The sequence below is a fragment of the Pituophis catenifer genome, unplaced genomic scaffold, assembly GCF_029215685.1.
Source record: "Pituophis catenifer annectens isolate HBS135680 unplaced genomic scaffold, rPitCat1.0.hap2 SCAF_13, whole genome shotgun sequence".
In the NCBI taxonomy this organism is placed as follows: Eukaryota; Metazoa; Chordata; class Lepidosauria; order Squamata; family Colubridae; genus Pituophis; species Pituophis catenifer.
This window is the reverse complement of record NW_027256893.1, coordinates 198317-220399: the sequence shown is the minus strand read 5'-3', so window position 1 is coordinate 220399 and position 22083 is coordinate 198317. Positions and strand designations below refer to the sequence as shown.

Here is a 22083-nt window from a genome sequence, read left to right as displayed (position 1 = left end):
TCCAACTCCATTGTGGTGGTGTATAGAGCCAAAGATGTTAGAATTGTGTTGATGTCCCAATATTTCTGGACCTGACTGTATACACAAGCTGCAAGAGATGTCAACTTTTCCTTTAGCAAAATTTCATTCATAGTTTACTCCTATATTTGTGAGAAATCTTAAAGAGCCATAGGAATCTTTTCATCATGTCTCCAATGTGACCATCAGGATACAAAAGCAAGGTTTTCTTAACAAGGTTATCCAAATGTCAAGATGGCTGCTTCAGTCTTTCAGGCATCTCAAATCCCCACCACTGGTTGCTTCCTGCTCTTCAGGGCAAAAGCCTTCCCTCTGCTCCTCAGATCTCGAGGCTTATAACAACTGCGCTTCATCCAGGGTTGGTGAGACCCAGTGATCTAATCTGAGGCTCTGAAGAGTAGTTGGATTCTTATGTCATTTTCCTCTATTCTCTGCTCTCCAGTGAGCCTTTTCTGTTTTCTGGGAGGGATCTTGGCACTGTGGTGTGTCTGCAAACTCTTCACAGCTCCTATTTAAGAATATTCCCCTTAGAGTGGAAAGTAAGTATTTTTCCTGTCTTTTAGAAAGACAGCCTCCTATAGCAGCATCCATCGTACTTGTCTTCAGGGAACAAAACAAAGGGCATTTCTGCAGGGCACAAGAGCAGTTTCCTGCATCTCTCAGTTCCTCCAATGGAAACAAAAAAGCTGCATTCTATATAGAACTTTGTTCTGCTTACTTATAGCAATAGCAACAGTAATTAGACAGTAATTACCTGCCCCACAGTGCTTTAGTTTATAATAACAGTGTACTGCCCCCAACAATCTGGATCCTTATTTTATGGACCTCAGAAGGATGGATGGCTGAGTCAACCTCCTGACACATCAGGATCGATCTCCTGGCTGTGGGCAGAGTCAGTCTGCAATGCTCTCCTCTGAAACTACCTCAGTGCAAGTAATGCTCCCTCTACAAGCACTCTGGCAAAACCAGGGATGCAGCAGAGCTCCTGAGTTCTTCATCTCCTTCCCCCTAACTGCTTTCCAAACCCTCTTCTTGGTGCAGCCATTGTGTTATGCTAAGTGGGACAGACAGGCAATTATTGAACTGAACAAACTGGGACATTTGGTGCTTTCCTTGCAGCATGCTTTTGAAAGAAATGTAACAAACTAAGAGAAAAGTAAGATTGAATTGAGGTCTGCCACACCCAAGGTGCACCAGACTGCAAACTGAGAGGCCAAAACTACAGTTCTGAATGGCAGGAGGGACAAAACACAAAGAAATAGTAAAATGAATTAGATGGTTGTTCTTAGGAAATTTTTAGTTTAGGTTTTATCTGAAAAGTTAGAATAGTATCAGAAGGAAGCTTTAGTGGGAATTGCTACCCAATGATGACGATTCAAGATAACACCAATTTGCTAAACTTAAGAACCTGAGATGGAAGATGCATTACAGGTAGTCTAAGTCTGCATCAACAGAGGGACAGAATCAAAATCACGTGAAGTGATAGTACTGCTTTAGAGTGCATTGGTAAGACCACACTGCATCCAGTTCTGGTCGCTGTGAGAAAAAAGATGCTGAGATTCTATAAGGAGTATAGAGAAGAGCAACACAGATGATTAGGGGTGTAGAGGCTAAAGGGTATGATGAACGGTTTCAGGAATTGGGTGTGCCTAGTCTAGTGAAAAGAAGGACCAGGGGTGACATGATAGAAGTCTTCCAATATTTGAGGGCTGTCCCAAAGGCCAGGGAGGCAACCTATTCTCCAAAGCAGGATTAGAAGTCATTAAAGATCCAACCTAGAACTAAGGAGAAATTTCCTGACAGTGAGAACAATTAATCAGTGGAATGGCTTCCCTCCAGAAGCCTTCTTTTTAAAGAAGCGATTGCACAGCCATTTGTCCAGAATGGTATATGGTCTCTTGCTTGAGACCAGGGGCTGGACTAGAAACTTTCCAAGGTCCCTTCTTACCATGTTGCTGGTAATGTTAGTGACCAGAATTGGAATCGGCAACTTGATCATTAAACAAAGTAATTGCTAAGTGAATCTGCAACTGTTCTTATGGTCTTACTACAGCTTTCCTTTGCTTTATAGGCCTGTCAAAGGTGAGAATCACTGTCTTAACTGTTAAGGGTTGCTAAATGAGAACAAGCTGCAACACATCATACAGTCTTAAATCTTTCAATGTTACAGAACTTGCAGTTTATTTATTTATTGAATGTATTTGGTGTCCATCTCGTAACGAACAACTCTGGATGGCTTCCAGCATTAAAACAATAAAATCCTAACACATAAATATCTTTTAAAAATGAAAGTACCAAGTATCTTACCTTAAGGTTGGGAGTGAAGGGGTCAGGAAGCCTCATATTACGTGGAAAGGCACTCAAAATCAGATTCCTTAGCTGAATACAGTTTGGAGGAATCACATCACAAAATCCATAGTGGTAATCACAAAGGAATTCTGGGAAATCGTGTAATAATACCAGTAACACACGTAGTGTTCCCTATGAATAGGAACATTAAGAGGAGAAATTACCAATCTATCATGAGAGAAAGTGTGAGAGACAGAGAGCGTACAGACACTTAAAGATAGCAGAATTGCAGTTGTTTATTTAGCATATGGCATGTCATATATGGACTAGCAATATATATTAACATTTCATACCCCAATAAAATATAAATGTTAAAAAGATCTATGTTCAAATACCAGTGTCTAGGCCATCTAACCACTGAAGCGCAGCATTATTTATATTAAAAAATCAGATACTGGACTGGTAGATGCCCTCAGCTTTCAGCCAATCACGATGTAATCTAGAGTTTGACGTGGGAGCCCGCAGTCACACTGAGGGGAGGATATCAGGCCCCATTTATACAAAGAGCCCTGGCAGACGCCCTGTGCAAATCCTATTCAGGGTTGTACATTGCTGATGTGGTAGTTCAAAACTAGCACTTTTTTTTAATGGGGTCATTTATATGTCTTCCTATGTCTGGGTGTTTGGCGACCCCTTTGGCTTTCCATTGGGAATTGATGTTAAAGTTGCTGGGCAGATATTGTGCAAGGGCCAGTGGGGGCTTCTTGGATTAGAGTCTTCTGGCTGATAAATGAGGAAGATCGGCATGCACCGCTAGGAGTGGGTTGTTCATAATTTTTGCAAACTTAAAGTCAAAAGATAAGGACTCTATCAATGAGTTATATAGTCAGTCATAATGGAAAAATCCTAGAAACATCACTAACGTGAATTTATTGTAATCAACTAATTTTGTTAGAAGTGGCATTAATGAGCACTCAGATCATATGCGCATTAAAAGTCCTTGGTTTCAGCTAGATTTAAGAGCGTATGTGTTTTAAACAACAGTAAAAAGTAATACAGTAATACAGCAATCTTTATATGGGAAACTGTAAGGAAAAGCATTCTGTTAATTCCCTCAGTTTGTTACAGGAATTAACTAGCCATTCTACTTTCTTCTGGTCTGTTCCAATTTCCCTTCTTCCCCTCCTCAAATTGTCTCCTAATTTACCTTGTACAAAATTTGCATAGGCTTGGCAAGTTCCACATTTCTCAGGAAAGGAGCCAAATATTTAAACAGGTCAATCAAGAGTTGTGCATACATGGGCCAACCCTAGAAAGAGAAAGAAAGGAATTAGAGCAATGTCCAGCACTTCCCATCTAACTCCAGTGATTAAACAACTTGTACTCAACAGCATATCAGGACGATTCTAAAGATGTTCAAGGTCCCAGAAACAAATATAAAAGGAGCGGAAGTGGAACAATGAATTGGCTTGCCTCGATTGATTTATTGTTTTAATAAATGCTAAATTTATTTGCTGCCCATCTTGTCATGGTGCTACTCCAGGCAGCTTACAACAATAAAGTAGAAAAAAGGTTAAAAAAAAAAAAGTAAACATAACAATAACCAAACAATAAACAACAGAAGTACAATAATATGAAATGAAAAATACAGTAAAGCATACCAGAGAGTCTACCTCAATGGCTGTATCGAAATTCAAGACTAGAGTAAACTGATTGAAAATTAAAGGGTAGCTCTCAATTACATTTCCTCAAAAGAAACATATACTAATGAATGTAATCACTAACAAAAACTTGCTACTTGCCTGCCACTAGGTCCTTTGAGGATCACTTATGCATTTATCCATACATGTTTTCCCCCCCACTGACACAGGCCCCATTCCAAACCTTCTGGAGACTTCTGGCAGAAGCTGCCGTGCATGCAAGACATGGGCCACACCAATCCTGAGGCTGAAATAATCAACTGCTTTAATGACAAGAGAAAACGAAGACACAAAACAGGATAGGAGGGCAGACTAGATGAAGGGGTGCCTGACATTCGAAGTCTTCCATTATATTCCAGTGACATGTTCTTCACCAAGGTTTTGGTGATCAACCAATCACCAAACAGCAGAAGCAGGGTTGTTGCCGAAAAGCTGAACCACAAACTCAGCTTGTTGTACAAGGCTAGATGATGACACCAATGAACTCGGAGCAGCATGGCCTGCATGACTCCAAGGCCACAGCTGGGAATGGAAAAGTATTGAAGACTCCATTTATAGACCACAGTCTGTAATTTTTGAACTCCATCCAAGGCATCATTAGTCTTCACAACAAGCCATTATTGTTATCACATAAAAACTCCAGGCATTTTTAGTATGGCCAAGAGACCAAAGCTACAGGTTAGCAAAGCATGGCTGAGGTTATGATCTTCAACACCATTTCTGATGGTGACTAAGAGTATCATGTGTTTGATTCCTCCTTTGAGAAACATTTCATCTTTATCTAGAAAAACTGGACAATTTGGTATTTGTCTTCTGAAACACTTTCTCCAATGAGAGTGTTATTCTGTCATGTATGCCTGATAACAGGATAAGTGCTCCCGAGAATGAGCTCATAAAGAGTAGGATTGCCCTATATTGGATGATAAACCAAGAAACTTTGCTACAGTATATTGCAAACTTCTTTCATGATTCCTGATCCTTTGCTAATTCCTCACTTCAGCAGCAGGTGTCAGTACAAATTGAACTAAGGTTAGAACCACAGCAGCTTTCAAAGCACAATTCTCTCATTTCAAAGCAAAGTAGCCTTGATTCTTATGAAGCCTACGCTGAGAGCAAAGGGAGGCTGTTTTCCGTGTCTAGCTAAAGAACATCAACCTGGGGCCTAAAAGTCTCAAATTAAGGAGGCGTGAGAGAAGATGTTAATGGTCTTGATCTTGAAAGATGCCTGGAACAAAGGGATGAATGACACAGGAAGATGGTCTGATCCCCAGTATCTGGTTGGGGGAGGTTAACATGCAGCCTTTATCTGTTTTATCTCGTTCAAGATGAAGGTTGTGACCATTTGATCACTGACTTCTCCAGTGTTGCACTTGAATGGTGCTGGGAAAGAACATGGGAAATCCCAGAACTTTCTAAGAATTTGAAACTGACAGCATGATGTGGAGGTCAATAGATAAAAATGGATTCTGTAGTCTTCAAACCTTTTTTCCCACAGCTGTATCAAGTGTTTGTGGCACTCTTGCATAGCAACAGCCTGGCAATGGTTCAAAGAGCAGTTAGCAGTTGTGGCTAGGAAAGCCTTTGTGCAATTTATATCCTGTCCTGGATTAGGAATCCCTGTGCTCAGTCACTCAGGTCATCTCACGTTTTAACGATTGCAACACACTCTACATGGGGCTACCTTTGAAGAGTACTCGGAAGCTACAGCTGGCACAAAATTCAACTGTGTGGTCAGTTCTTGGGGCCCCTTTGCCATCTTCACTAATTTTAAGTCAATTTTAATGTTAATATTTATTATTTCAATATTTTAATGTTTTATGCAGCCGCGTGAGTTATAGTGGGTGCGCCTAGATACATCCACATTACACCAATTCTCCGCAAGCTGCACTGGCTCCCTATTGGTCTCTGGGTGCAATTCAAGGTGTTGGTCATTACCTTTAAAGCCCTAAATGGTGTACTAGGTTTTGGTAATAAGTTTATACATGTTATTTCAAAACTGTATCAAAAAAGTAGTGCAAGAGTGAAGGTGAACGGAAGGTTGACAGAAGAGATAAGATTGGAAGCGGGTACGAGACAAGGATGTCCCCTGTCTCCAACATTATTTTTATTAGTTATGGAAATTTTGACTAAAATGATAGAAAAAGATGAAGAATTAGAAGGGTATAAGGGATATAAGATAAATCTGTATGCGGATGATACTTTGATTATTTTGAAAAATATGGAGAAAGATTTGAAAAAGATACATAAGTATTTGGAAGAATTTGAGGAAATGACAGGTTTGAAAATAAATTGGTCAAAATCTGAACTATTAATGAATAATAATGGTAAGGAGTGGGAGAATATGCAAGAACAACTTGGGATAAGGATTAAAAATACACTGAAATATTTGGGCATAACACTTTCACTCAAAGTTAAAGAAATGAAAAAACTAAATTATGTTGTGGTGATGAATGAAATTGAGAAAAAGATAGATAAATATAAAATGATAAAGTTGTCTTGGTTTAGTAGAATTGCAATGTGTAAGATGATGTTGTTGCCAAAGTTTAATTTTTTCTTTGAGATGTTACCGTTAAACTTGACAGAGAAAGATATTGAAGGATATCAGAAGAAATTGGATAAATTTTGCAATGGTGGGAAAAGACCTAGATTAGTGAAGAAAATGTGGTATCAAAATCAAAAGGAAGGTGGATTGGGAATCCCCAAACTACTCAATTATTATTGGGCTTATGCTATTCGGACTGTGGTAAAAATATTTAAAGGTGAAGATAGTCATTGGAGAGATTTAGAATTAAAAGACATCAAGAGATTTGGCTCAACATGGTTTTTAGATAAAGCCAAATCAAAATGTGTAATTAATAGCTATTGGTTAAAGGGACTGAGTAAAATTTGGAATAAATTTGTTAAAATTTTAATTCCAGATATAATTTTCTTAGGGAAGACAATTGAAAATTGGCCGATTAAAACTAATATAAGTCGTGATAGGGTAATGGAAGATGAAAATATACAAATTATAATAGATTGGTTAAAAACTTCAGAAAATGAAAGGAGGAAAAAAGAAATCATTGAAAAATTGGGTTTAGGCTGGTTTGAAAAAATACAGATAGAAAAATGGACTAAGAAAGTAAGGGACAATTGTTCGATAAGTAGAAGTAAAACTGAATTTGAACATTTAGTATTCCAAATTATGAAAGATGAAATTAGGCTAAAGGGACTCGTTAGTAAGATATATAAGATTATAAATTTTGATGGAAAACCACAAAGGGTGATGAAGTTGAATTGGGAAAAAGAACTTAATATTAAAATATCAGATTTAGATTGGAATGTGAATTGGAAGAGTAGAATTATGAAGACTTTATCTGTAAGGATTAAAGAGCATAATTATAAGGTTGTTTGGAAATGGTATTTGACTCCATTAAGATTGTCATTGATGGATAACAAAATTAGTAAACAATGTTGGAGATGTGATATGGAATTAGGGACTTATGAACATATGTGGTACAAATGTGATAAAGTTAAAAAGTTTTGGCAACAATTGGAGGAAATGATATTTGAAATGATGGGGAAAGCAATAATATTGAGACCAGAAACTATATTACTGTTGATAATTAAGGAAATAGAACCAACAAAATATGAGAAAGAATTGATTAGAATTATGATTATAACGGGTAGAATTACAATAGCCAGTTATTGGAAATTAGATGTGAATTTTAGAATAGAAGAATGGTATTGTGAAATGTGGAAATTAGCTTTAAACGATAAAATGACATGCGATATTAAAATTAGAAATGGTGACTATAAAGAAGATATTTTCTGGAAAATTTGGAAACCATTCGTGGACTATGTGCTGGGAAAATTGGATGCTTCGGTACCTGTACCCCGAGAACGTGGATTTTGGCGATCATGAGGATATATCCGAAGAACCAAATCTTCCTTTCTTATGTATAGCACAGGGTGAAGTATTGTATATGTTGTTTGTAATGTTATTTAAAAAAATTTAATAAAAAAATTAAAACAAAAAAATAAAAATAAAAAATAAAGCCCTAAATGGCTCAGGGCCAGGCTATCTTCGAGACCGCCTTCTACCACATAGCTCCCAGCGACCGGTAAGATCCCACAGAGTCGGTCTCCTCCGGATCCCGTCAGCTAAACAATGTCAGCTGGCGGGCCCGCGGGGGAGGGCCTTCTCTGTGGCTGCCCCGGCTCTCTGGAACCAATTACCTCCTGAGGTCCGGACCGCCCCCACCCTATTGGCCTTCCGCAAAGCGGTGAAGACCTGGCTCTTCCGGCAGGTCTGGGGCCGTTGATCTCGTTGTAATGATCTTGCGAGACCTGGCCATGAATTGGAATGCATGTGTTTTAACGTTTTTAAAATTTTTAATGTTTTAATGTTTTTCTTTTTAACATTTTTTATGGGATTGTTCGCATTGTTTTATTCTTTGTTGTAAGCTGCCCAGAGTCCCTTGGGAGTTAGGCAGCATAGAAATGCGACAAAATAAATAAATAAAATATTTTATTGATTTTACTTTGTTTTTAGCCACTTAAGAGTTGCCTCTAGGTGAGATGGGCAGTGTATCAATTTAATAAATAAATAAAAGGTTACAGGTATCCCTCATGCATTTATCTCTACGGCATATAGTCCTTCAATCAACCAACCAGAATAGAGCTGGAAGGGACCTTGGAGGTCTTCTAGTCAGCCCCCTGTTCAAGCAGAAGATCCTATACCATTTCAGACAAGTGAATATCCAGTCTTTTCTTTAAAAACCCCCCAGTGATGAAGCACCCACAACTTCTAAAGGCAAGCTGTTCCACTGCTTAATTGTCCTCATGGTTAGGCAGTTTCTCCTTAATTCCAGGTTGCTTCTCTCCTTGATTAGTTTCTATCGATTCTTGTCCTGCCTTCTGATGCTTTAGATAATAAATTGACCCCTTTTCTTTGTGGCAGCTCCTCAAATACTGGAAAACTGCTATCATGTCACTTGTAGTCCTTCTTTTCTCTGGACTGGCCAAACCGAAATCCTGCCAAACCGAAATCCTGCAACTAAAACTGCATGTGTTTTAGTCTCCAGGCCTTTAATCATCTTAGTTGCTCTTCTTTATACTTTTTCCAAAGTCTCAACATCTTTTTTTAAATATTGTGATCAAAACTGGATGCAGTATTGCAGGTGTGGCCTTACTATGGCTTTTTAAAGTGGTACTAATACTTCACATGATTTTGATTCTATGCCCGTTTATACAACCAAGGGTTGTATTAGCTTTTTTGGCTACCACCACACACTGCTAGCTCATCTTTAATTGATCATCCTTTAGGACTCCAAGATCCCTCTCACAGTTACTGTTTTTGAGCCAAGTTTCGCCTAATTTGTACCTGTACCTTTGGTTTTTATAAGACCAGGACCATCTGAATAGTGACTTATGATATAGGACTTCAAGGTCAAAGCCTGATCACAGAATTTGTTATTTTCTGCAAGGGATTCCTTGCTATTTTTTTCTTTCTTATGATTATTCAAAACAACTCACAGAGAAAAAGAACATTCCTAGTCCACTGAACAGATAAAAACGTGATACTGAGGGGATGAGTTGGATCCAGCCTCAAGCTGGCAGCTCTGTTGAGAAAGCCTTGTTCCTGTATAAACTGTTAATTTCTATGAATGGGCTCTATACGTACCAAATATATAGAATGGAAACATGACCAAAATTATTTACGATTAACTTGTATCCATGAAGCAGAATTGAGTTTCAATACCTTAAAATTAACAGACTTAGCTTCTTAGCCACTTCCATATGGCAAGGTCTTCAACCCTGGGAACTAAGACTTGTGGACCCAGAGTTCAGAGAATTTTGGGAATTGAAATCCACAACTCTTAAAGTTCCCAAAGTTAGAGATCCCTGCCTTATGGAAAGATAGGAAGTACATTATATTAAACACCATACAGCCATATAACCCAAATCTACAACCAGGATACATTTTGATAGTCTGCTGAAGCTTCATAAGTAAGAAAAGATAAACTACAGCCACACCTTCTGCTGTGGTGTATGTGCCAGCATCCTTGCAATAAATATCCGATGGGAGATCAGTTCTAACCAAGCATAAACAAAACCTGGAGCTTTTGTAGGTCGCAGGATGTGAAATGTATTGCTAAAATAAAAATACAGTGGTCAGTGGGATATTAACCAGTAAAAACCTGCATTATAATCTGAGAACATCATCAATAACAGCAACAAATGGAAACTATAATATAAACAGCTTTTTCTAAAAACAAAAAGCTGCCTTGTATATCATATTATAGCCACAGAAATATAAATTGAGGACTACCTGCATTGCAACTTCAATTTAATTGCTAGGTCCATAAAACCATCTCTAATATACTAACCAGACTTGCTTTTCATATATTGCTATTTCTCCTGCGTGCCAAAGGGACAGCACCCTTCTCTTTTGAGTTGAAGCAGTTTCCATCTATCTGAAAAAGTGTCTTGATTTCAATGGACTGAGAAATCTGATGGGGCTGCAAAGGAGTGGCCAGTTTCCTTCCTAGCTTAGTCATGATGTCTCCCTGTCTCATATTATCATATTATTATACCATGGCATTTTTTCAAAGGGTCCAAAGGTGTCACTGAAGTTTTTAAGCCGCTCCTCATTCCTGGCTGGTGAAAGGATGATCCTTGGGCTCCAGGGGCCATCTGCTCTTTCGCTTGCCAAGAGAGAAGCTTCCCTACTGCCCTCTGGGTAACAACCCCACCTTTCTGTCATCTAATGGAGATGTGCTCACTGTAAGAGGAAGACTTGTGCCTGGGCAATGGAAATTCTGGGCAACCAAGTTTCCCAGAATAACCCCTTCCCCGAAGAAAGCAAGGGCTCTGGCTCAGAACAATTCCTCAAAAGAGATATTCTTCAGCTTGAAAGGTCCACCCCTCTTCAGGGAAGCACATGCATTCTACATGTCTGCATGCATACACTTCTTTTTAAGAATGACCAAAATATTTTGATGGCTCAGGCAAGAACATATGAATCTTGCGAGGTTAACTATCTTTTGGCCTTTAAAAATAATGGGTTTTATTTCAAAAATATTTCTGATTGAGGGTGCTATCTCCAACAGTCAAAAGACCCCAAGGCACTGGCTCTGCAAGCAGAATTCCAAGATTGCAGAGACCTTGAAGAAGAAGAATATAGGTGTTGGAGAGGATCAATAGCTTCACTCAGTGCTTGCTTGGGAAAAGACAGATGAGATATTCAAGAATTCCATGTGGCCTCAGACAGTGGATGTTGCAAAGGGGCTGAAAGGGTTCAGTCAGTGTGATCTGCTTGAGACACTCTGATCGGGACGTGGGGCTCTGAAATCATTACTGGCCAAATGCAAAGGGCTGAGCAAGGATGAGAGCCATGCATAATTGCACTGCACTAGAAATCCTACTATGAGACTGATTCATTAAAAAAATGTTTTCTCCTGAAAATGTGATGCCTAGTAAGACTGTAGCACCTTCCATCAAATTCAGATGTTTAGGTGTTCCACATTCCAAAATGTGGAAGAGGAATCTGGTTTAGAAAGCGCAACTCTTTCAGGCTGCAGATAGTTCAGCAATACCAAATAGTACTGAATCTGCTAGTGTGTTTCACTACAAATAAAGTTACCTGTCTCTCACGGCTATTCAGTAATTTAATCCCCAGGGCTAGAAAATTTGGGGAACAAATGTATGGAGGAGAAGGGTTGGAGACTCTCCAGAGAGCCACTTTAGGTATCTCCACATAAAACTTTCCTTTCCCAATGTCCTGGCAACCAAAATGAATACCTCAAGATGAGTCAAGTTTTGAGAAAAGAGTGCTGTCCGCAACATTCTTCTAAGGAAATATTTCCATAAGTGCTCATACCTTTCCATTTGGTTTCTATTTGGTTAAGAGACTGGTTTTTAGTAATGAATCCTTACTTACTGAGGGACAGTAACTCAATAAGCATAAGAGGAGCATTTGATCACCTCTGGCCACCATCTCCCCTGCTTATAAAAGAGACAGCCCTGTAAGTCTGGCTTATTGCCACATGCTGTCTGTTTTCAGGGGCTCTTCTATACCTACCAGAAAGCTGTGAGAGTCTGAAAGTTGATAGTTTCCAGGACATGTTCAGGAGCATTTAATTCTAACAGTAACATGATGAAAATGCGGTGGTAGGGAAGTTGCTGAAATTCACTCTGACGAACATCATGATCCTGCAAAAGGACTCCCACCACTATCCCAAGAACCTGTAAATGCAAAAGAATGAATTGACTCAGCATGTGATAAAATCACTTTGAAAATCTACCTTTGTAATTACAGAAAACCCTTATAAGTAACAGTTTATGGAATATTTTATTTTTAAATGTTAAAAATATTTTATATGAGGGAATATTTTCCCTTTATCTGGTTGTAGATATCTATGGCAAAGTGACTGCACTTATCCATTCTTTTATTTTTCCCTTATTTAACAGAGAGCACAAATTCATCTCATATTCATAAATATATTCTTTTAAGCAGTCAAAACGTTTACTATCTAGTAGCAATCCATACAGGTATGCCAGTATTCCACAGGCTGAGGATCAGAAACACTGAATATCTCAATAGGTAGGTATCAACTTGCAAAGCTTTCAAGTTGCCATGAGCAGGAGGGAGGGAGAACTGATGGAGCTGATTGATTTCCTTAACTGAAACTACATTCCACAGCAATCAGTAGAAGAGTGTTGGGTTTCACAGCCAGCCAAAGTAGTTAATTGGAGAATGTGATTTATGACACGGCCAGGGAGGAGGGGAGAGAGAGGGTCATAGGGGAACATAAATCTACGTGGGATTACTGCATCCAAATATTGCCGAAATGGTGCTCCTAATAAATGACTGCATTTCTTTTGAAGTTTGGCTCGTGGCTCATGAATTAATTAGGGCATCTATCGGAAACTTCACAGTAGGTATGGGATGCAATACAAATTTACAAGCTTTGTGTTTGTAACACCATCTTGTGTTAGTGGAATAATGTCAATGTTTTATAGCGCCCCACACAGCTTATCATCTGGGGAAAATGACTTCACTAACCTTATTAAGCAGGTTGATTTTTGTAACTGTGTTGGTAGCCTCTCCAGAGTGCTTCACCAACAGTGCAATAAGGCGCACAAAGGCATCCAGGTTGTGATAGCACTTGGCACGGATCATAGTGGGGTTTGCAGCAGGGTTGTGCTGCTGTTCAGCTTGAGCACGATAGCTGATTTCAACACACATTTCAGTGCAAAGACGGAAGAATCTTGTGATCAAGTCATCAGTTTTCAGGATTCCTTGTTGATGCATCTGTTTGGGGATGGCAATGAATTCATATTTAACAAAACGTATCTTTAATACAAAGAAGTATTGATGTTCTATGGAACATGTTGGAAGGCAGTGAGTGTAATGGATTAAATCTCAGCATCTCACTCACTAGGGGTGCATCATCAATGTCAGTCATGAAGAACCAGGCAAGCACTGTGGAGCTGTGTGCTGGCTGAGAGGCCCATAGGACCAGTTTTCTCTGTTGGTTGAGATCCTAATGCCACACCCTCGTGGGGTATGGTAAAGGAAAGGTCACTCAGACCCAAGAAAAGATGGATGGATCGCATCAAGGAGGGCATTGACCCTGAAGATGCCCTGGATTGACCCAAATGGAGATGGCTTTGCTGACAAGCGGACCCTGCCATAGTGTAGGAATAACGTAGTCCTTATGGTCAGTCCTGCTAACAGAGGACCATTCCATGTCCCTGAAGAGCAAGGAAGACCGACAAAGAACTTGAGCACTTCTTGTGCACTCTAAAATGAGGCACCATTTATAGTAAGGAATGCTCTCAAGAGACTGAAGAAATAGATATTTCACTCAGAATGACGCATATAAACTACTTATTGACAATGACAGTATTTCAATGTCAACTTATTCAATAGCAATGTCAAATTTGTTTATTCTAATGAGTCTGACTCCATAAAAAGTTTTTAACTTACATTTAATGCTAAACTGTGACAGACATTGCAAACTGAATGCAAATATAATATTATTTATATATAACTGTACCATTTAAACACAAATGAGGAAAGGGAATTAAAATTATGTGGCTGGCTATGGATTCGAAATATCCTGGAGTTATAAAGACAACAGAAATATATGTAATTTCATTCTAAAATTGATGCATACTATAAGTCATCTTCCTCAAAGCATACCTGGGATATGTACATTGTAAAAAGAGCAAAAAGGTAGCTTCACTAACACCATTGCCATGGACTCAGTAATAAACATTCATATTCAAATATATTTTCAGACCAGTTAAGTATGGAACTTAATTTTGTTTCACCATATCACACAAAATATTACCTTCAGGGAATGCTAGCAAGGTGTGATACTTATCAATGCCAATAGGTGAAACCTAGAGTGTTCATGAGCTCTACTAAAAGAAGCCATTATTTCCATTTAGAAACCATTCACTAGTCTTTTATTGTCTGAATTATTAATATTTATCTCACAGTGTTATTCTTTGAAGATGTAATCTTTCAGAATAAAATCTTATTTTTTGGAGGGTTCAGGGTGAATTTCATATAAACGTCATAAAAACAATCTGTACTGGAGCATGTTAAAAAAAAAAAACCCAAAATGTTCAGGGTCGGTCAGTCAGTATAGAAATTTGAGACAGTTTTTGCTTTACATTTCTTATTTTATATTCCTGAAGTTTGTAAAAAACATCTCTATTCCAACTGTGAATAATGCAAGCAAGTACTCTCCAGAAAAGGGCTCTGAGCCAACAGGTAACAGGTGAGCATGAAATGACAAAGGTGGATTTAAGAGCAATCTGAAACAGTGGATATTAAAAGGCAAGGGTGGGTCTCTCTGCAAACATGTCTAAGTAATTTGTTTCATCCAACAATACTGTGAATTTGACAACTACTATCAGGGATCCTTGGTATTCTCTGAGCTTGGTTGTTTTCTTGCAGACATTTCATTGCCCAAACTAGGTCACATCACCAGTGCTAGTGAGGAGTCGGGTTTGCTCTCAGTTGATGTTCTACTGGTTTATCCTGTCAGTATTGGTGGGGGTGTAGAGGTTCTTTGGTGGGGCTGTTTACTGTTGGCGTGTTTGGCAGTTCCTTGATTGGGGTACTATTCACTTGATTGTTGTGTGATCTTAATTTTAGAGTTATTCTATGCTTATCTGGGTGTCGATTACTGACAGGGAAGTGTTTTGGTCTTTTTGTTCCCTTTTTGGCTTGTTGCTTGTATCTTTTGCAGTCTATAGACATTGTTTATGTCCATGTGTCTATTGATGGCTAGGCTTCCAGAAATTCCTTAGCGTTTTTAGACTTGGCTTGGTCTAGGATGGTCAGTTTCCCAATTGAAACTATGGTTAAGTCTGTCCGTATTGACAATTATTATTTTATTTAACACTTTTCCATAGTAGGGTTGGCTGTCATTTGGTTGCTGAAGCCACTACAAAGTGCTCTGCAAGGTCAGCTGCATATACTCTAAAGTGCCAGAATGGGAAAAGAATTAAATACATGGTGGACAATAGACAAGTTAACTGTATTGATTAATTTAATGTAATTATTTAATTTTAATTCAATAGTTTTTGTTATGATCCCATCTATTTTCCCATAAATATTTTGCAATACAATACCCAATGCATTCAAAATGCAGGTCTTCAGCCGCGCCAAGGCTGCAGCCTACGCAAGGGTAGTCAAAGGAGCTTCCTTATGTCCAAGAGCTGCTTTACTGTACATGCTACCAAGCCAGGCCCAGGCACATGATGGATTGCTTCCCCCTTGGAGACAAGCTCAGGGCATTATGTTTGAGGGGGAAAAGATCTGGCAGGCATTCCCAAAGTGGTTACCTGTTCAGTTACGGTTGGCAGCAAACTTTTACCAAAGCTCAGCAAACTTTGTTGACTTTGTTCTCCTTTGCTTTTTGTCTGTTTTTATTAGCATCCTGTAAAATGTTTTCACTATTTAGAATTTTACATGACTTAACTTTGTTTGCTATTTCATACTGTTTATTTTTGCTCTGATTTAAGCTTATAGTTTAATGATGAAAGTAGATAATTTTCATTCAAACTATTTAATATGGATTTCAGTACACTGATGCGACAATTAATACACTTTACAAGTTCCATAATCATTATGTCATAGTTTTGTTGAAAAAAAAGCACCTCTCTTTCCCCAAGTTCTACCTGTCCAACAAATGCAGAGAAGGCTTTGGTGCTGTCCCGGCCAGCGGCTGCAGAATGGTAAAGATTCACCCACTCCCTCAGGAGATATTCTGCTTTCTCCCTCAAGCCTGGAGGATCATCATATTCTGAGGCTTGAGAGATCCCAGAATGCATCATAAAGTTGGGTCCGCCATGAGCACGATCAATCATGGCTTCATAGTTGGACCGCACCACTTCCATCAACTGTGGCAACCTGTAAGAATCAAAGTGATATGGTCGGCTTCTGTACAGCTAGAGCCCGTCCATAGCATACATTATTTTAGCACTTGCATCTCACATATGCCATATACAGGTAATCCCGAAGTTACAAATGTAATAGAGCCTGCCAATTACATTGGTAACCCAAGGATTTGTTAATTGGATCATATTAAATGAAGGTGATCCGTCCCTGCTTTCCCCAATGCATTTGGTAATTGGATGTGCCGTTAAGTGCACATGAGATAACTCAGGGTGGGGAAGACCATGGCAGACCTAGTGCTGGAACAGGCCACCTCTTCTGAACACCCAAGGACTATCTCATGTTCCGTTTACAATCCCTCATCCCATTATCAATCACTCACTTACCTTTCAAGGAGTTCCAGAACAGGCTGATTGCTCCTCCTTTCTCGCCAAACAACTGTGTCCTCTCCAGCCTATCTGCCATGTGGTTTGCATGGCAGCGTGCTTGCTTGCTCCCGGTGCTCCAAAAGCGGAGCAGTAAGAACAGAGGCAGAGTGGGGTGAGTGTGCCCTGCTCAGCTTGGCTGGCTCACTGAGGCTGCCTGTGCAGGACACCCAATCCACTTTTAGAGCGCCAGGCAGCCTTGGTGAGTCTGAAAGAGGCCTCCATCCCCTTTGCTTTTGGTATGGAGAATGGAAACCTTCTGGGGCGTGATCTCATGCCCTTGCAGGACTCCATCCTCCACACAAGAAGCCTTTTGCAAAGGGGATGGAAGGCTTTGCAGGCATGATCTCACACCACTGTCTGTGCAAAAAGCTTTTTGCAACAGCTTCACCAGCATCTGAGAAGACGGTGGCTTTTCTATCATAGGGCCCTGACTCTGCAGATCTTCAAAAGGTAAGGGAGTGATCAGTGATGAGATGGGGACAAGCCTAGCAGAACCAGTGCCTGTTAGGTCCCCCTTGGGGGGAGGGGGGGGAATAGGCAGGGGCAATGTTGCAGTGTCTTTGTGGTCAGTTGTAAGGATGAACAACTGCTGTGGTCCTGCAACATTCATAGCTTTGGGACTGTGTTGTAAGTACTTTTGGGAGTGATGTCGTTTGAACCATTGCTAAGTGAACTTCTGTAATTCAAGGACTACCTGTATTATCCTGTTTTTTTCTTCCAAAGGAAATTGACAAATTAACTAAGTCAAATACATGAATGATTATAACAGGTAGTCCTCGAATTATGACCACAATTGAGCCCAAAATTTCTGTTGGTAAGAGAGACAATTGTTAAGTTAGTAACACAGTTAAGAAAATCTGGCTTCCCCATTGATTTTGCTTGTCAGAAGATCACAAAAGGTGATCACAGGACCCTAGGACAATGCAACTGTCATAAATATGAACCAGTTGTCTGGCATCTGAATTTTGATCACGTGATTACGGAGATGCTACAATGGTCATCAGTGTGAAAAACGGTCATAAGTCACTTTTTTCAGTGCCATTTTAACTTCAAACGGTCAGTAAATGAACTATTATAAGGTGATGACTACCTGTATTGTGGACAACATAGTGAAGTTAACCAGATTCCAGATTGGATAGGATAGCATTCTCTGCCACTCCTGACCCAGGAAGAATGTGGGGTGGGGATGACAGAGCAGTTGTTTCTGCAAACGGCCATCAGGCTTGTTTGGCCACCTCCCTACCCCCGGTGTCTGAGCATTACCCTTCTGGAGCATTTCCTCTGGAGTGAGCATTTATCCTCATCAGAGTTTCAATGGTATGGAACAAATCTGCTTCTGTCATGTGAGCCACACTTCTCTCATCCACCAGCAGAATCTTCACCAGTTGCATTGCAAACGCCACTGCCATGTAGTTCAAGCCATTCTCCATGGACTATAAAGAGCAGAGATGCCAAAAAGAATGAGCCATTTCCATCCCAGAGCATCTGTATTGTCTTCATGAAAGCCAATGTCAACAACTCACCTGAGCCAGGTGAAGGTCGTACTGTTGCATGTTAACTAGATGGTTACGAATCAGGAGCTCCACTGCTTCTACGTTGTATTTATATTCATCTCGACACTCAATCAGACATCTGGAAAAGTATTGTCACTTTCTCATGTTAATTTAGTTTTGTTCTAACTCTCAGCAGGCAAAGATTGATTAATCTCTGCTTCATGTCTCTTCAACTTAAGCAGACAGGTCATGTCTTGGCTTGCGTCAAGGAGGTCAGCAAGAAGTAGTAGCAAATCAGTTCTAGCTGAGCCGTCCACAAAGGACAGAAAACAGCTAAAACAAAACCATTTGGGATAATAATAAAACCACCACAAGCTTTACCTGCCGCACAGCAATAACTTTCAAAGTAATATCATTTGTTGTGACTTCATAGGAAGGATTCAGAGGAAGTTAAAAACATAGTTAAAAACTATAAGCAACTAAATGTCTATGGAGATTCTCAGTCATCCAGGTGATGGTTGTCCCAAAGGTGCTTTTTTTCAAGAGGCAACTGAACTTTCAGGGTTTTTTTTTTTTTTTTTTGAAGATGTTTTGCTTCTCATCCAAGAAGCTTCTTCAGCTCTGACTGAATGGTGGGGAATGGAAGGATTTATACTCCTTGCAGACAACTGGTCATTTGCATTCTTTTAGTGAGTTGTCAAGGCCACTTGGAGGTTTATCTGTGTCGTCGGGGTCACCTGAGTGATGCACATGGGTGTGGAGCCTTCTTGGAACTGTTGAAAGGACTGTGTTGTAGATTGGAGACAGATGATGTCGCATCCCTCCCCCTCTGTTGAGAGAGGGCTGGTTGTTCAATTTTGACATAAATGGCCTTTTTAACCCCTCTTTCAAACCAGCGGTCCTCTCTGTCCAAAATATGGACTTTGTTGTCTTCAAAAGAGTGGCCTGTGTCTTTTAAATGCAGATGGACTGCTGAATCTAGTCCTGATGTGTTTGTGATGTGTCCTGTCTATGTTGTGCCATGCGTTTATGAAGTGGTTGTTTTGTTTCCCCAATGTACGGACTGTCAACTTGCGATCTGCACATGACTCACTGCATTATACTGCATATACTATGTTGCTCAGTTTCTGTCTGGGTGTTTTATCCTTGGGGTGGATAAGCTTCTGCCTTAGTGTATTCTTGGGTTTGAAGAACCTATCATCAGAACCTTACATCACTGAGCTGAAGGCCTGTCTACCATCTTTCCCATAGATGGGAAAGAAAAAGAACGTAAACACATCAAAGAAGCCCTCAGAACATGTGGCTATCCCAAGTGGGCCTTCATCAAATCTCAAAAAAGACTCTACAGGAGCTCCTCTGTAACAGACAATGATGAGAACAATAAACGAAGCAACATTGTCATTCCATATGTTTCAGGAATATCACAAAAGCTCAGGAGGATCTTCAGCCAACATAACATACATGCACACTTCAAACCCAAGAATACACTAAGGCAGAAGCTTCTCCATCCCAAGGATAAAACACCTGTATTTAAAAGACACAGGCCACTCTTTTGAAGACAACAAAGTCCATAATTTGGACAGAGAGGACCACTGGATTGCAAGAGAGGTTAAAGAGGCTATTTATATCAAAATTGAACAACCAGCCCTCTCTCAACAGAGGGGGAGGGATACAACATTATCTATCTCCAATCTACAACACAGTCCTTTCAACAGTTCCAAGAAGGCTCCACACCCATTTGCACCACTCAGGTGACCCCGGCGACACAGATAAACCTCCAGGTAGCTTTGACAACTCACTAAAAGAATGCAAATGACCAGTTGTCTGCAAGGAGTATAAATCCTTCCATTCCCCACCATCCAGTCAATGCTGAAGAAGCTTCTTGGATGAGAAGTGAAATGTCTTCAAAGAAAAATCAGAAAATCCAGTTGCCTCTTGAAAAATCACCTTTGGGTATAAGCAACTAAGTTTGATTTCTGTCATTTCTGTGAGGTGATATAACTCATTATTTCTCAGATATAACCTGTTTCAATAGTCATCTCAGAATATATTAATCATGTCAGAGGCATCATTTTTTTTATTTAAGGAGATTAGAATAGTACTCACACAGCAGCACTAAGTGCACAATATAATCTTATACAGAACTAAGAACAACATTAAGCCTGAATGATGGGGTCACATTAATCAAGACACCATTTATACATTCAGCAATTACAAGAATACTTTATAGGAGGTACTGGGTCAATCCAAGGATTCAAGCCAATCCAAATCTATGCAAAAGCCCAAAATAGTTACTGTGGTTGGACTAAGCTTGAGAGAAAATACCCACATTCAGAGAGCTTTCTGTCATTCTCAGAACAAAATACACTGTTTTATTCAAAACTTTGGGGGGTGGGGGTGGGTGGGGACAAGGCAGTTTTGAATACATTTTGCTCAGCAGAAAAACTGAATTGTTTTTATAGATTTGAAATGTAACAGCATGTGTTCTGTGAGCTTTCCTATGGTGATAGTTGATACTTATGCAAATCCTGCTTGGCTTATTTGATGAGAAATATTAGTTAAGCCAGATTTATAATGGAAAAGTACACTGATGTATGTTTTTTTAATGTCATCACAAATAATTTTTACCAGACCGATAGCCAGAGACAAGCTTGTGTTTGAACGTGGGGCTTGCTTTTTTGCTTAAATTCTTCTTATTGTATCCTATAGGAATATTAAAAGAACTTTAAAAAAAACACTAAGTTTTCTTTGGTTCAATGATAGAATAGGGCTTGATATGGCTCAAAGGGCTAATCAACAAATAAAAATTGAATTGAATAGAATAGGGGCTTCGAACATTTTGAAAATTTATTCTACAGTAGAGAGCCTACGACACCTTTGCTCCGTGTTGGCAGCGGGGAAGCTAAATTCCTGGTGCTAAATTCAACTAAGAAGGACCTTCTGACCGAACCGTTTCATCCCATATTCAAAACAACATACTTTTTCAGCTTCATGCATTTATTTTATAGAGATTAAGTATTTTGAAGGTGCATGAATCCTAGTCCTGATACTTTTCTTTTTCTTCTACATTTGCTTTTTTTCTGGGAAAACTATGATGTAAAAACCATGTGATGGTCTTTCAAAGCTCTTTCACCCCCATGTCATGATGATGAAAGAGCGTTGGTGGCGCAGCAGACTAAAGTGCTGTTAAGTAGCACCAGCTGCCTGCAATTACTGCAAGTTCAAATCTCACCAGGCTCAAGGTTGACTCAGCCTTCCATCCTTCCGAGGTAGGTAAAATGAGGACCCGGATTGTGGGGGCAATAAACTGACTTTGTATAAAAAAGAACACCGCTTAGGGGGGGCCGAAAGCCCGACTAAGCAGGTATATACAAAAGTATGAAGGCTATTGCTTAACGCATTGTAAGCCGCCCTGAGTCTCCGGAAAAGGGCGGCATATAAATAGAACAAACAAACAAACAAACAAACAAACAAACAAACAAACAAACAAATAAATGACTGACCTTGTTATCTGCTTGTTACACCAGGGAGAGCCATAGGCCCGGCCATCTTGCAGGGCTTTTAATACAAGCAAATGACATTCGCGGTACCGGAGGAGGAGGTCTGCATCTGCACCACTCGTAGCATCTAATAATCCTTCAACTGCCTGTCAGAAGAAGAAAGTATTTCTTAATGGATTTTCTGGCAGAAAAAAACTAGTTCTCTCTTCAGATTGGATTTTATATCTTTTAAGAATATAATCAAATAGTTAA

The 22083-nt window shown here is 39.6% G+C and overlaps 1 protein-coding gene across 4 annotated transcripts in view; it reads right to left on the bottom strand.

The window, feature by feature from the left end:
• The window catches only part of CNOT1 (CCR4-NOT transcription complex subunit 1), a 161666-nt gene that overhangs the window by 5533 nt on the left and 134050 nt on the right, over positions 1-22083 (bottom strand). For 2 of the 4 annotated variants that reach the window (XM_070953113.1, XM_070953114.1), the window contains exons 36-44: positions 21835-21977; positions 18362-18470; positions 18102-18271; positions 16173-16425; positions 13057-13305; positions 12073-12236; positions 10026-10143; positions 3515-3616; positions 2326-2499 (exon numbers count right to left, since the gene is read on the bottom strand). In XM_070953113.1, coding sequence (XP_070809214.1) covers positions 2326-2499; positions 3515-3616; positions 10026-10143; positions 12073-12236; positions 13057-13305; positions 16173-16425; positions 18102-18271; positions 18362-18470; positions 21835-21977 — 1482 coding nt within the window. The remainder of the gene's footprint in view (positions 1-2325; positions 2500-3514; positions 3617-10025; positions 10144-12072; positions 12237-13056; positions 13306-16172; positions 16426-18101; positions 18272-18361; positions 18471-21834; positions 21978-22083) is intronic. The other 2 variants (XM_070953115.1, XM_070953116.1) reach the window with 1 other exon arrangement.